Source organism: Acanthochromis polyacanthus, chromosome 17 (genome assembly GCF_021347895.1).
Source record: "Acanthochromis polyacanthus isolate Apoly-LR-REF ecotype Palm Island chromosome 17, KAUST_Apoly_ChrSc, whole genome shotgun sequence".
NCBI classification, from domain to species: domain Eukaryota; kingdom Metazoa; phylum Chordata; class Actinopteri; family Pomacentridae; genus Acanthochromis; species Acanthochromis polyacanthus.
Genome location: NC_067129.1, coordinates 33974532 through 33990110, shown reverse-complemented (window position 1 = coordinate 33990110; position 15579 = coordinate 33974532). Strand labels below are relative to the sequence as shown.

General features: G+C 39.9%; 2 protein-coding genes across 2 annotated transcripts in view; one reads left to right on the top strand and one right to left on the bottom strand.

Annotated features, from left to right (window-relative positions):
- Positions 1–15579, bottom strand: part of capn5b (calpain 5b) — an 84144-nt gene that overhangs the window by 30312 nt on the left and 38253 nt on the right. Inside the window, exons 4-5 of the mRNA XM_022214956.2 lie at positions 5058–5266; positions 4006–4198 (exon numbers count right to left, since the gene is read on the bottom strand). Of these exons, the coding sequence (XP_022070648.2) occupies positions 4006–4198; positions 5058–5266 (402 nt within the window). The remainder of the gene's footprint in view (positions 1–4005; positions 4199–5057; positions 5267–15579) is intronic.
- On the top strand, positions 7102–9490 carry ompb (olfactory marker protein b). The gene has a single exon (XM_022214957.2). It carries the CDS (start codon positions 7842–7844, stop codon positions 8322–8324), a length of 483 nt encoding a protein of 160 aa, XP_022070649.1. The 5' UTR covers positions 7102–7841; the 3' UTR covers positions 8325–9490.

Sequence of the window (15579 nt, the reverse complement as noted above, 5' to 3'; positions counted from 1 at the left end):
ATCGTGCGCCATAACAGTCAGAGCGTTTTTCATTTCACTGTGATGCTGATAGCAGTTGATGGCGGCTGCTTTCTCTGCTGCAGACATGGCTTCAAGTTTCTCTGGTGATTATGGTGGACGAAAAGCTAGAGGACTTTATTTGCTCTGTTAAAACCACACGTGTTCTTTTCTTGCTCTAAAGATGTGACAAGACAGCGACACATTAACACAACTTTCAGGTTTCAATTGTAGCCTCTAGTGCATGTTGTAGAAGCAAATTCTTTGTACAAAATTAATTGGTACAAGCCAGATTTGCTGCTTTTGATGATCCATTAGAAGTATTACAATTTGAATTTGACTTAACTGACATTATCTGAAGGCTCTACAGTAAAAGTTAATTATTATGTAGCACAATCACTGATTATTCATAATAGTCATTTTGTGTCTCTATTCAGCAAATTAACTGAAGTCTCATATGTTTCCAGAATATGGAATATGGTTTTTCTCCTCAAAATACCATAAAGACGGTTTATTTCACCATGACAGCATAGCTCTTGGTTTCCTCCCACCTCTACAGTAAACAGGCTGTTTCAGTGTCTGTAGCTTTAATTAAAGCTGAACAGCTGCTGTCTCCGCCCCCTTCAGGAAGAAGACTCTCTCTGTATCAGTGATTGACAGCATGAAATAAAACAGCTGACCTTGACATGACATAGATGGCTCTGAAGTGACTGCAGGTTAACATGCGGGCTTATAAGGCTGCATTTGAGTCACTATTTCAAATTTGTAAAAATATACAGTTTGAGACAGCATTATTGGGAGTTCTGCTGGATTAAAATGCAGTTTATGTGAGCACAGGGAGCAAGAGAGAAGTAAACATTGACTGAATTGACACTGAACTAAAGCACAACAGGAGTCTTAAAAAGCAGTAACCCACTCAGTCCTTTTTTATTGATTTCAAATCAGTCTTCCTCAATGTCCCTTAGCTTTATAATTGACCTAGAGTCATGTGATCACAGCTAATGGTAATGCTAGACACATTAGCTACATAATGTGCTAACACTAAGGAGTTTCCCATTATGATGGTGATATTGTTGTCAAAAATAAAAGTAATCAACTATGCACAGCTAATGGTAGTGTTAAAGCTAGTAGTAATGTTCAAGCTAATAGTAATGTTAGCCACATTAGCTGCATAATGTGCTAACACTAAGGATTTTCCCATTGTTATGGTGATATTGTTGTCAATGATAAAAGTAATCCCCTCTGCAGAGATAATGGTAGTGTTAAAGCCAACAGCAATGTTAAATCAAATGGTAGTGTTAAAGCTATTGTTAATGTGCAAGCTACCGCTAATGTTAAAGCCAATGTAATGTTAAAGCTAATGTTAATGTTAAAGCTAGTGCTAATGTTAAAGCCAATGGGAATGCTAAAGCTAATGTTAATGTTAAAGCTAATGTTAATGTTAATGTTATAGTCAATGGTAATGTTAAAGCTAATGTTAATGTTTGAGCTAATGGTAATGTTAAAGCTAATGTTAATGTTAAAGCTAGTGCTAATGTTAAAGTCAATGCGAATGTTAAAGCTAATGTTAATGTTAAAGCTAATGTTAATGTTAAAGCCAATGGTATGAATATTTGTTGTGCTTTATTCTAGCTGAGACATTTTAGAGTTAAGAGAAGCAGCTCTAAAAAGTAAATAAATGTGGGGGTCTGCAAGACAACTGCTAATTCTGAACGGATCGCTTCGGTGAGGAAACAAGATTTTACAAAGCTCTAGCTTGATGGCTACTTTTCCCCAACTTTCTACATGAGAACTGGATAAATTTCATACTGGTTTGTAAAGCTGGCAGGCTCTCAGCAGGTTTTAAGTTTTTTCATACCTCGACAGGTTACATGGGCTTCTCTTTTTCATTTAAAATGTTAACCATTATTTCGTTTTAACTATTATTCTGACATTAAAGACTGTAAAGATTGTGCTTTCCTTAAAGACACATCTATTACAACACCTAGGCTGAGTTTTAGAAATGAGAAATATGCATCCTATTCATTTGCGGGCACAAATCATGTAATCTCATATAAATTACTGCATCAAGGAGCTTTCGAGGCATTCTGTAGGAAAAATATTTTCAGAGATTTTTCCCAATACATGGCTGCTATTTCTGCTGCAAGACACCAAAAGTGACTGTCTCAAAAAGTTTTTTTCATCCCTGGATTTTAAATCAGAGCTGAAAACGTTCTAATTATTCAAAGGGCTCTGGGACGCAAGAGGTCAGCTTTGGTGGATTAGACAGTTTTCAGAGAACAGGTTCTGAAATGCTGTTAAAATGCCAAGTGCAAGTATCCCGGTGCTTCGGTCACAAAAGCAAGGTGCTTTAATACAGATTTAATTGGCACTCTGGCTGTCTGATGTTGAACTTACATAAAGTTGAACCAGCAGAGGCTGAGGTATCCAGATTTTGGAACTGGAGTCTGATACAAGGTACAGAAATTCTCTCTATAAAGCAGCCAACGTTACTCTCATTTTTCAAACTGACATCATTTTTGTTGCACAGTTTGTATGTTGCTGAGATTACTCCATTTATATCAAATGAATATTTTTTTTCAGACTTGATTATGCTCCTTCAGAGCCACAGAGAACATTATTCCATGTGTAAAGGTCAATCTACACTTTGGTTGAGAGTGAAACATTTTAAGAAACATTAAATGGATTAAATTCTTAAGCATTGCTGTGCTGCAAAGCTAATTTGCCAAGAAGAACAATGATTTTTACTGTGAACATGTTAACATGCTAACATTAGCAATTAGGCTAAAGCAAAACTCCTCACCTAATTAGAGCCTCGCGAAGCTGTAAGCACAACTGTGGACTGTGAATCTGTAATTTATACTTTTACAGTGAAGCTACAATTTGGACAATTTCATTTAATTTAGCAGGTGCTTCTATCCAAAGCTACAAATCTACAATGTTGTGAGCATTTATACTTGTCCAGTGTTGTGTCTGCATTGGTGAAATGCTAGATAGCGGTGGCGTTTCTGACACGGAGCAAATCTTGTTGGAGTTGGTGCTAATAAATTTTGAACAACTGTTTTACTGAAATTACTGCAAAACAATAACTAGAGAAGACATCACCAACAACTGAGTCACAACGCGGACAAATAGAGCTATGAAAACAAGAAAACAACATATGCTATGCTACATGTTTGAATTCAGAACGCAATATGTAGTAGTCAGATACAATTATAGACTATTAGATACTATATTTTGTTTCACTGAAGCCAATCTATACACATGACCATTGCTTTCCTTGAGCATACCCAAAAAACATTTTGGAACATTACCTAAAAGCCAGTTAGCACTGAGAAATTGAAAATTTGTGGTTGATAATCCAACATCGCATTGAGAAAACAACAGACAATTCGTAGCTCTGATGATCAACAATACTATTTCTACCAAAATTCGACAGAATCAGAGAAGTTTAGAACAAAATTAACACAATATGACAGCTCCAGTATCCAACATCTGCAAACCAAAATAATCCAATCTTGACCTGAAATTACCGTGAATCACTGACATATCGTGGTGCCATTTCTGAATGAAGTTTCAAAACAAACAAAAAAAAGTGAAACAAAATGATGGAAGGAAAGGAAAAAAGTTTAAGTCTGGCAAAGAGGAAAACACATTACGTAGCTGCATTTCAAACAAAACAGCAGCACAGATCATATGAGCTAAGGCATCACAATTCTCCAGGAACTCGTCACGCAATTTGACATTCTTCAAACTGATATTTTACAATCTACGACAGATCAGGACCAATATTTTATTAGAGCCATCTCGCAGAGTGATGTGTAATAAATCTGTCCTTCTGCACAGTCTAAACGTGCCTCCAGTCTGCCTGCATTGCTGCTTAAAGTCTTCCTGAGGTGCCACTCATTTGGAGAAAAAAAACAACAAAATAATCTTAATCTATGCAGTCAGATTCGGTCTAAAAACCTCCATCAGGTAGAAATGAGGTGTGTGGACCTCCTGACTCACCCTGATGGAGCAGCTGATGAGGCCGTCCCTGTTGTGGACTTTGAGGACTCTTTCAAACAGCTGGTTACGAGCCGCCTCATCTGTTGCCATCTGACCCTCCAGCAGGTCCACGGGCTCAGAAACACCACCTGTAAAGTCCACCAGCGCGTCAGCCGTGTTTCCTCCATCCAGAGCCTCGTAACAACCGTAAACCCTGCAGGAAGAGGAGTAAAGTAGGGTTCTGTTTGATAGAACTGCAGCGATTAAGCATTTTCATCATCAGTTATCATAAAAAGGTGTCAAAACTATTGAACAGTTGCTTCTCTCTAATATGAGGATCCTGGGCTTTTTCTGATATTTTATAGACATAACAATGAATAAATCAAGAAAACATTTAATGGATACTAAAGACAATAATCAGAATCAGTTAATTTGCCAAGTAGGTTTTCACATACGAGGAATTTGTCATATGTGACTTGCAGTAAATGCAGTAAGAAGGAAAAAGGGATTTTAAAAGAATGCAATTGTTGCAGTTAAAATAAGAAATGAAGCAAGTGGAGCAAATCCAAGGAATTTTAATTAGTAAAAAATCATAGAAATATTAACAGTGTGCAGAAAAGTGCAGATTTTTATTATCCTTCAAATTTATTTAGTGATGCAATTATTAACTGTCTAAAAACGATTAACATTTATAAAGATTATCATCAATTATCTACTGTGTAAATGTTCAAAAAGATGAGTCTATTGGCTGTACGTTGACTCTGTATAACAAGAGCACTGGATTTATAGTCTGGTGTATAGTGGCAAACAAATGACATCAAGAGCAAACAAAGTGGATACTGACGCAGTATTGGAAGTGTGAAAATGCAGAGCAGGTGCGCACATCATGGCAAGGAGTCTTTAACATCCCCAACCTTCACGCCAGGCAATTTATTGCATAAGAAATAAATTTGGTTCAATGGTTGATAAGTGTAATCCTACTTTTGGTACATTCTGTACAATAAGTTGCACAAGTTTGACAGTTTTTCTCATCTAAAATTGGATCTGAGCAACTTGTTGGCGCTGATACTAACTTGGCATAGGCCTTCTCCACCAGGGCGCTCCAGAACTCGTTGCTGTCATTGGAGTGGCAGTAGACCAGCTGGTTGTCCACCGTGGGTAGCCGGTCGTCGATCACCACGTCCACCCACTCGCCGAAGCGCCAGAAGCGAAAGTGGAAAATCCCAGCGTAGGAGTCTGGTTTTTCCGTATCCCACTCCTGCTCCTTCCAGTCGGGAATGACCTGTGAGAGAAGGGCGGAAAAAGAGGTTCAGGTGAGCAAAACAAACAGCTGTCAGGTGTGTGGAGCGCAAATAATAAGAGGTGGAGTGGGCAGCCGGAGTGAGACCACATCCCCTCATGTCTGCTGATGCATTTAGGATTAGGGGGCGAATTTATAACCTTGCCTCTCCCAGTCATAAATCCAGCTGTAATAGGACATGGGTGAGAGGCAATAACTGTTTGACTGCAGTGTGTGTTGGAGTCGGCCGCCTGCAATTGCTGTGGTCCAGTGAGACCTCTATAGGCTTCCATTTTCTGATAAAAAAAACAACATAGCATTTTTAAAGCAAACATAGGTATAGGAAATAAGATGCAATGTGAAATACAAAGGAGCTCAGAGACAGTTTGTATTCCAGTGCTGTCTTTTCTTCTTGGGACATAATGTAATATATTTAATCTATGTTGTCTAAGTAAAGAACTCATTAAAAATTTGTTGGATTTTCCAAATATAATTTTGCATTCACTCAACTTTCATTTATAATTTAGACAGTTAATTTGGTACATAATATAACAATGTCAGGTCTTCACCTTAATATTTAAATTAGTCAGGAACATTTCTTTAATAAATAATATTGTAGAGGAGTTTTTTCCCCATATTTTACTCACTATGGGCTCATTTTTCACTGCAATATAAAAGTCCTGATCCTCAAACAGCACCAACATGTCTAGACACAGAAAGAACTTAATAATGTCTCATGTGCAGTTTTAAGAGAGATATAACCCCTTAAAAGTCACACAAAAGGAAAAAACATGGAAAATTCTTTGATGATTTATTTTACAAAAAAGGAAAACTAATCAACCGGTACAACATTTTTACAAGTCCAAAAGCTGTTACAAATCCTGGGGGAAAAAATGGAGGTTTGACATTTTACAGATATTTTGCCACCAACATTTTAAACATTTCCATTTCCCAGCCTGCAGTTCAGTCGAGACGTTCCCTAAATTTTTGGTCAAATGACTTCTGGATGCAGGTAAGCCACTAATAGTTTCCTGATTGCACCAAAAAGTGCAAAATTTTTTGTTTTTCACAGAATTTGGTTACTGCAAATAGTAGACTTTCAGTGAATGTTTTCAAGAGACATGCAGGATTAAAGGATGTCAAGATATTAAACTTGCATGTGATTAAATTTATAGATAGAAGCTAGTTGGAAAGCAGAAAATCCAACAATTCTTCCTGTACTTAAAGGTCCTTGCTCTGATAACTTGCTGCTGAGGTCAAAGGTTAATATTTAAAATCAAAGGGTAAACTTGTCATTTCATTATTTACAAAAATACAGAATTTTTGATTTGATGTCACAGGTCATACTTTTTGTTTAGTATCGAATCAAAAGTAGGACTTGTAATGAACTGTTCCTTTCTAGCTTGTAGTAATGTACAACACAGTAAAAATAAATCTATCAAACTCCATTTCTTGCTATAAAAACAGGCACAATGCCTTTAAATAGTGATAAAAAAAATGACTGAACAGTGTCCAGAATGTACGGTTATACTCTCTGAATTATGTCACGGTGTGCTTGCTCTTGTCTTTTATGAAATATTGCTTTCCTGTGACCCCACGGTGACTCCCAGAGTAGGAACAAACCCCGAAAAGTATAAAAGTATAAATAAGACATGCAATAGACGCCGCAGATGATGCAGTGAGCGACACTGCATGTGAACTGGTTGCCAGAGTTGCAGCGGGTGTCCTTGGAGATGTCAAGGTGCGCTAACTGAACAGCAGTTCCTGTCAAACCTCTCAGCAGGAGGTGACACCGCGCTGATGGAGAGAATCTGGCCTCTCCAGAGGACCAACTACGTAAAGCCGCTTTAAAAAAAAGGAGGGGGAAGAAGAAAAAAACAAAGCACTGCACCACAGAAACCTCAGAGTCATTTTGTAATCCTTCGGGAGGCAGTCTCTCTTGCACTCCACCTCGCTACTGCTTACCCTGCGTGTCGCTGCACTGTGGATAGCGAGGGCGGCTCCATCTATCTCAGCTTTCATCTGGGCTCAGTGTCGCTATGCAGCAGCTGAACTCTGGTAAGTAACTGACTCGATGACTGACCAGAAACACAAGCAGAAGGCACCTTGGCTTCCCTGCTGCCTGTCAACATGCACCCCAAGAGAAAAGAAGAGGTTTTCCCTTCACTCCCTTCCTCTTGCCCTCAACTAACAGAGTCCAACAGAAGAGACAAACTTACAAACCAATGTTCACATTTGCAGGCTTCTAGGATCACAAAATATAAGAAGCTGTTACCAAGCAGGCAAAAACAAATCTGTGACAAACAGTGCTAAACCCACTTCCCTAAGGACAGCTCCAGCGCCACGGTTGCAAACGTCATTAGATCTTGTTTTCCTTTCTGCTCATCTGTACTGCATGTAAGACCCGCCCTCTTCTATTCCATTGATGTCACTGTGTGAGCCTGTAGGAACGGAATAGTCACTAAGAGCCAGCAGACGGCGAGAAAGTGAAGACGCTTAGTTTCAACACAGCTGTCGATCTAATCCAGCCCTGCAGTCTGCATTGACCGCTCAGCCTGCCGAGGTGTGCCGTCCAAGCATGTCCACGGAGCTGGAGCTGCCCTTCCGGCTGGACACCCAGCTGACGGAGATGATGCGCCTGAGAGTTCAGTCCCTGCAGCAGCGAGGCCAGAAGAGGCAGGAGGGCGAGCGGCTGCTGCAGGCCAACGAGGCCGTGTACCGGCTGGACTTCTCCCAGCAGTCCCTCCGGTTCTCACACTGGACGGTGCGACTGGCCCAGGCGGGGCGACTCACCATCACGGCCACGTCGCAGCTCTGGACGCCTGACCTCACCAACCTGATGACCCGGCAGCTACTGGAGCCCGCCGGGGTTTTCTGGAGAGCGGTGGGAGACGCCTCCGATGCGCCTGTCCAGTGCTACGAGGCGGACGCAGATGAGTTTGGTGAGAGGATCGCAGAGCTGGCAAAGGTAAGGAAGGTGATGTACTTCCTGTTTGCCTTTGAGGAAGGCTGCAGCCCCGAGACTGTCGACGGCTCCATCACCTTCACAGCGGACAGTTGAGACTTTGCAAACTTGGACTGATGCTGCTTCTTCTGTGCTTGTGTGCTTACAGGTTGCATTTGTTGCATGAATTGTTTCTCTTCAACCGTCCATCAACAACTAAATCTGTTGAGGTGTTTCTTCATGCCTTTGTATGTTTAGATATTGGGCACAAATACAGCTTAATAAATCAAATAAATCAATCAGATGTATCTGCATTTCCTTAGCGAATGTCAGATTGTTCTTGTGTGTTGAACAGAAGTGTTCTCCTGCCTCTCCTCCTGTCTGACAAACAGCCAGCCCTGAAGGGTTTGGTGGAGTCGAGTCCCACATGAGATAATGCATAGAGACAGTGTGTACTTGTGTGCATGGGTGTGAGTTTTCCCCAGCGGACGAGAGAACAGGTTCCTGCTGCCTCATCTGTCTCCGTCTTGCATGGTGACCCTGACAAACAAGAGAGGGGAGGCATGTGGATCTCCTCCTGCAGCCTCGCCCTCGCTGCTGAACGCCGCCACAGGAGATGAAACAGTAACCAGGACTGTGAATGAGAAGACAATTGTCTGAAAAAGTGTGAGAGGGAAGAAAATAACTTTCATGTCAGGAGGAATTAGACTTATTTCTTGTCAGGGCAAAGCAGGGGCCTTACTTGCCACCTGAACCGTCAAACCATCAGAGACGGAACCTCGGTTTTCTCTGAATAAAGTCTCTTGCTGCACATTCTCAGGAGTCTCAATTCAATCGATCTCGCCCACAGTCTCGAATGCATGAATATAAATGTTCATTGAGTCTTTTGCTCGTGTTTCCCTGTGAACAAGAGTTAAACAAACAGAGCAAATTATACATCAACCCACACCTAACATATCTGAACTTAATAATAAGGCAATAGCCTGTCTCGCCAGATCAATAATTTCGGACACTGAACACCCTCTTCATCACATGTTCCAGCTCCTCCCCTCTGGACGCAGATTTCGAGCACTAAGATGGCATTATGTCCGTTACAACAGAAGCTTTGTTCCATCAGCGATCGTCATCCTCAATAAGCCACCGCGCTGAACTTGAACGCTATTTTTGTGTGTCATATTGTGAATATTGTGAATTTTGTCCTTGTATGTATGTTATGATGTGTAACATGACAGCTTGTGAAAACAAATTTCCTTCGGGACAATAAAGAGCTCTATCTAAAATCAGTTCGCTGGTCACGTTATTACGAATTGATGATAGAATTAAAAGTTACAGCATCTCTAGATCTAAGTGAAAGGCACTTTAGAGTCTAGAAGCTTTTCCATGCAATCAACTCCTTCAACAGCAATGCAAAATGTTTTGAAGCAGCAGCTCTGTTTCACTGGGGACAAGTATCTCCTGTGAGACTTCAGCCATTCCTTGTTTTGCTTTCATAGGAAGTAAAGCTTGTGGCTAATGGGACTCAGAGTGATGATTATCTTTGTAGAAAGGCTGCATTAAAACAGGCAGGAAACGACTTTCCTGCGTTACCATGGCGGACAGCTGTACCTAAAGAGTTAATTATATTTTTAGAATGATATCTTCATTTTCCTGACTTAAAAAATAAATAAATACAAGTTGACATCAGATGAAATTAGATACAGTGACATATCGTACACTACCATTCAAACGTTTGGGGTCACCCCAACAAGTCCTCAAACTCATACAACCACACAGGTCGTATGTACGTGCCCCTGAAATACGACCCATGAGAGCGTATTTAGGTTAGCGCCCCTACGGGAGACAGGAAGGCATTACGGGATTTAATTTGTGAAATGGCTTTTCCCTCACTTTCGCAAGACGGGTTTAGGGTTATGGTTATGGTTATGATTAGGGTCAGTGTTAGGTCAAAGTTTGTTCATGGTGACGTTTCAGCTGAGACACCGGAGTGTCGATATTTACTCAACCGCTAGAGGTCGCTTAACTTCAAAACGTAACACTCGGTCGTAATAAGGGCGTGTACAGACGACCTATGTTGTCGTTTTTTCAAGTAGAACAGTCTCGTCACCCAGACAATTTCATGTTTTCCATGGAAACCCACCCTTTTATTCATGTACTAACATAACTGCACAAGGGCTTTCTAATCATCAATGAGCCTTTCATCACCATTAGCTAACACATTGTAGCATTAGAACACAGGAGTGATGGTTGCTGGAAATGTTCCTCTGTACCTCTATGGAGATATTCCATTAAAAATCAGCCGTTTCCAGCTTGAAGAGTCATTTACCACATTAACGTTACTAATGTCTACACTGTATTACTGAAAACTAGGACATTTCAAAGTGTCCTCAAACTTTTAAACAGTAACGTATATTTACATTTGGAAATATAACGATTTGTAAAGACACACAGCCCGGTCTACATGACCATTCCACTTAATTATTATCACAGAGAACTTATGATCATCACAAATGTTCATCCTGGTAAAGAAAGCTCAGAAATGACTAAATTTAAGAAAAGTTACGTTTTACAAAATAACTTCAAAGCAGAGATTACTGAATTCCTCTATCAAACTTCACCACAAAGTAGATGCATTTTTATTACTTTATTATTTTATGTTTACATAATTTGTCTTTTTTGGTGAGCAGCATAAAGGGACTACATTTGTGAATTCTTGTGTTGTGTAATGATAATTAAAATACATTTTTGAACCTTGAAGCTAAGCTAAGCTACATAGTAGTCAGCATGTAACTGTATGAAACCTCTGAATGTGCACAATCCTCTACATATTCCTGGACTGTTGCTAGTGCATTACTAATTTCTTGTTGCATTCATATTTATTTGTCACATTTTTGCATTTTATCTTTAACTACTCTTGTACAGTTTTGGCACTTCCTAAACTTCCTATCTTGATTGGCGTTTTTTTTTCACTTGACTCCAAGAGAGCCCTGCACAAGAATTCCTAAGTGCCTGGACTCTGCACACAAATGGCAAATACAAAATGCTGAAACCTCTATGGAAACAGTACAACAACTGCTAGAAGTGGAGATGTCATAGATCATCAAAAAAATAAACTGAAAAAACTTTTTTTTTTAAATGTCCACAGTGTTACAAATACTGAAAAAATGGTCTTACTATAGATATTTTATGTATTTTAAAACTTTGTTTGCATACATCCTACACTGCCTGCAGTTCAGGTGAAAAATCCCTGAACTTTTGCATTAAAAAAAAAACAGAACTTGTTTTGATTTTACAGTTTCTGGTTCTGATAAACGTATGCACAGCAGTGTAATAGGGAGAGGGTCCCAACTTCAGAGGGGACATAGTTTTGTTTTTTAAAAACATTTAAAAGAAGCTCTACTCTGGTCCTTCATGTGGAGGTAATTCACCTGAAGCTGTTTGGGAACAACTGCAAACCACCAGAAGAAGAACTTTTAGCTGGTAATTTACAAAGCATGAACAGCCTTAGCTGGTTAGTATCGCCTATAAATTAGCACGAACTTGTAATGACAGATTTACAGTGATTCTAATCTCTACTTCAGTCACTTTCCCTTTAAGTAAATCCCTGAAACAACAACAAAAAAGGAAAATCCTGAATAAAACCATGAACCATAAAATGGAGATGTCAAAAAGCAGCAAAGATGCAGCTCATTGAAGACAGAACTGTGGCTGATTGTGTGTGACTGTGTACAATGAACCAGATCTGGAGTAAACAGAGAGAAACACCATGTAAGCATGCCCATATGCACACGTGCTCTCCGACAGTCTGTCACCATCCAGCGTTTCGCTACAACAGGCCGAGGCATCTTGTTTCAAATCCCATTAAACCTCGGTAATCACTTTGTTTCCTCTGTCAAGATGGATGCCAGAGAACATTTCAGAATAATCCCGACACCCGAAACTCCGAACCAGCTGAAGAGCTCAGAACAGTTCAAATAAAAATGTTTTTCTATTGACATGACGACGCAAGTTTTGGACTGGAGCTGACGATGGTGGATTTGTGGTGCCAATCTGGATGCGGTAGTTTATTCATTTATTCAAATCTGCGCTTAAAAGGCTTCAAACAGCATTTCAATGCAAGACACTAAATCTCTGAAACTGTAGGCAGATAAATGATGTTCTTTAGGGTCAATGCTCTGTTGCCTTTTTTCTCTAGTTAGCACAGGTAGTAACACAGTGTGGAAAGCTGTAAACAAAGCACTGTTGCATCTTACAACAAACTGAACTGCACTGCAGGATAACAGCCAAGAGATGAATAAGGACACACACTTAAGCTGTGGTTATTTACTCAAAACTGTTTTGTTTTTACAAAAAAATTGCATACCAGTTTTATGCTAAGCTAAGTTAACCTGCTGCTGGCTGTAGCTTCATACTGCACAGACACAAAAAAACTGTGGAAAATCAAGGGTCTAATGGTGCAAAATCTGAGTTCAATGCTGCAATATTTACCACTCCAGAACTCCTGATGGTAGATTAGCAAAGGTTTTATGTGTTTTTTTTAATTTATTTTGCAAAAACAAAAAATTCTTTCCTAGTAGAATAATTGTTCTTTTGTGCCACACCATTTTTGATAACATGTTCTAACACGTAAGTAATTACACATGAATGAAACAGACTTAAATGTATGGAACTGTGGAGTATGGAAATTCCTACACACGTGAACGTTAGAATCTTAAGTCCTGTTATTTATCCCAACATTATTTTTGAGACATTTCTGCATCATCAGACTGAAGTAATGGTGAATGGACCTAAATGTGGAAGTCAAAGAATAGAAAGCAAAGAAATAGATATATGTGAGCGTGATATGGTACAACACCATAGTTACTGGTTTGTATTTTTAACCTGCTCAATCACTCATTGGTACGAAAATGCAATTTTGATTTGATGGGAAACGAACTGTGAATATGAGATTGATTGCCAATGCAAAATTGTCTTTTGTTGTCTGGCCACTATGTTTATACAGGGGGTGCAGAATTATTAGGCAAATGAGTATTTTGACCACATCATCCTCTTTATGCATGTTGTCCTACTCCAAGCAGTATCGGCTTGAAAGCCTACTACCAATTAAGCATATCAGGTGATGTGCATCTGTGTAATGAGAAGGGGTGTGGTCTAATGACATCAACACCCTATATCAGGTGTGCATAATTATTAGGCAACTGCCTTTCCTTTGGCAAAATGGGTCAGAAGAGAGATTTGACAGACTCCGAAAAGTCAAAAATAGTGAGATGTCTTGCAGAGGGATGCAGCACTCTTAAAATTCCCGACCTTTTGAGGCGTGATCATCGAACAATCAAGCGTTTCATTCAAAATAGTCAACAGGGTCGCAAGAAGTGTGTTGAAAAAACAAGGCGCAAAATAACTGCCCATGAACTGAGGAAAATCAAGCGTGAAGATGCCAAGATGCCATTTGCCACCAGTTTTTTAACATAATTATCTCATTACTATGGCATTTTCACTGTCAGGAGGTGGGCTATATTGTATTGTTTTAGAAGTAAGAAAATGGGCAGTGTGAAGATCTGATCGACTCTGACAAGAACTAAACTGTGATGGCTGGACAACTGGGTCAAAACATCTCCAGAATGGTAGGTTTTGTGGTGTGATCCTAGTATGCAGCGATTACCACCAGCACTCCAAGGAAGGACAACCAATGAACCGGCAACAGAGTCACGGGTGTCTAAAACCGGTTAATGTGCTTGGGAGAAAATGTTAGCAGAGTGGTCTGATCTCACAAAAGAGTTACTGCAGCACAAATACTAAGAATATTAACCACTGCAAATGCAAATGTTTATTTCAAAACATAAGTTTGGGGTCACTTAGAAATGTCATTATTTTTAAAAGAAAAGCAGTTTTTTTCAATGAAGATAACATTAAATTAATGATAAATCCAGTCCAGACATTGTTAATGTGGTAAATGACTATTCTATCTGTAAACAGCTGATTTTTAATGGAATATCTCCATAGGGGTACAGAGGAACATTTCCAGCAACCATCACACCTGTGTTCTAATGCTAAATCGTGTTGAAAGGCTAATTGATGATTAGAAAACCTTTTTGCAGTTATGCTACCACATGAATTAAAGTGTGAGTTTTCATGGGAAACATGAAATTGTCTGGGTGACTCCAAACTTTCCAACAGCAGTGTATATGTATATATTTTTGAGATTGTTCCATGTGCAAGTCATTGTTTGCACAGTGGATATTTTTTCATTACAGATTTTCTAACTTTTTCTAAATTGGGTATTTTCTACACTGTATTAGGGATGTGTGCGACTACTCATTTATTAAACGTTTAGTATTTTACTAGTCGGTTAAACGCTGCATTAAGCATCATGCATCTTGTTCTTCGCGCCTCTGCCTCGGCTTCTTTGTAAACAGGCTGAGCAGCCAGGGAGACAATTGCTCCTCCTTAAGCAACTTTTACACATACGCACCGACTTGGTTTGGCTCCGATTTAAAGTTATTCCTAACACCGCTAATCGTTCGGAAGGAGTCTTTTGTTGCGTAGCCTTTTCAAAAATAAGTGTTGTACTTGAGAGTACCCCATGTATTCCCAGATTTTTGAGACAAAAACGGCAGTAATCATTCACCGCGACGCTTTCTCTGCTGCATGCCATTGTTGTTTGGACTACATGGACTACAAGGTCGATTTATTTGTGCGTCACATCCGTGTTACGCTGATTGGTTCTTTCTCGTTCAAGCTGCATTCGTTAGCCCCTCCTTTTTGAAATCGTCTCGTATCATCACAATGCCAGACTGCCTTTATTTGTATTTATATTAATACATAAATAAAGTCAGTCTGGATTTTCCAGGCAAGCCAAACGGTGCTGATTTACGCTCTGCTGCCCTGCCCCTGTGGCTCTCAGCGGCGAGACCGCGACGCCCCGTCTGCCCCAGTTGCCCGACCATGGAGCCCGTCGCCGGGTTCGCCGGCCCCCACCACCCCCGGCTGCTAAATTGCAGTTTTTCTGGCTTTATAGACTAGTCGACTAGTCGCAAATAAAATTAGTCGGTGGGGAAATTAGTCGAAATTCCCATCCCTACACTGTATATTTAGCATCTTACAGATAGAATATTTGTTTTACTTCACTGTAAGCTTTCAGTCATTTAGCACTTGTGTGTACAGTTGTTGAGCCACAATCTTCAGGGTTACTTGTGGGTTCTTGACTATGAGTGTAGCTGCTGTAAAGAAGAAATTTCCTGCAAAGGATCCATAAATGATCTATCAGAAAAGTGTCCATGTCGACCTCTTTCCACTGTCAAAAGCGTCTAAAATGGTCACATGTGCATCAGAACTGGACCATGGAGCAATGGAAGTAGGTGGTCTGGTCTGATGA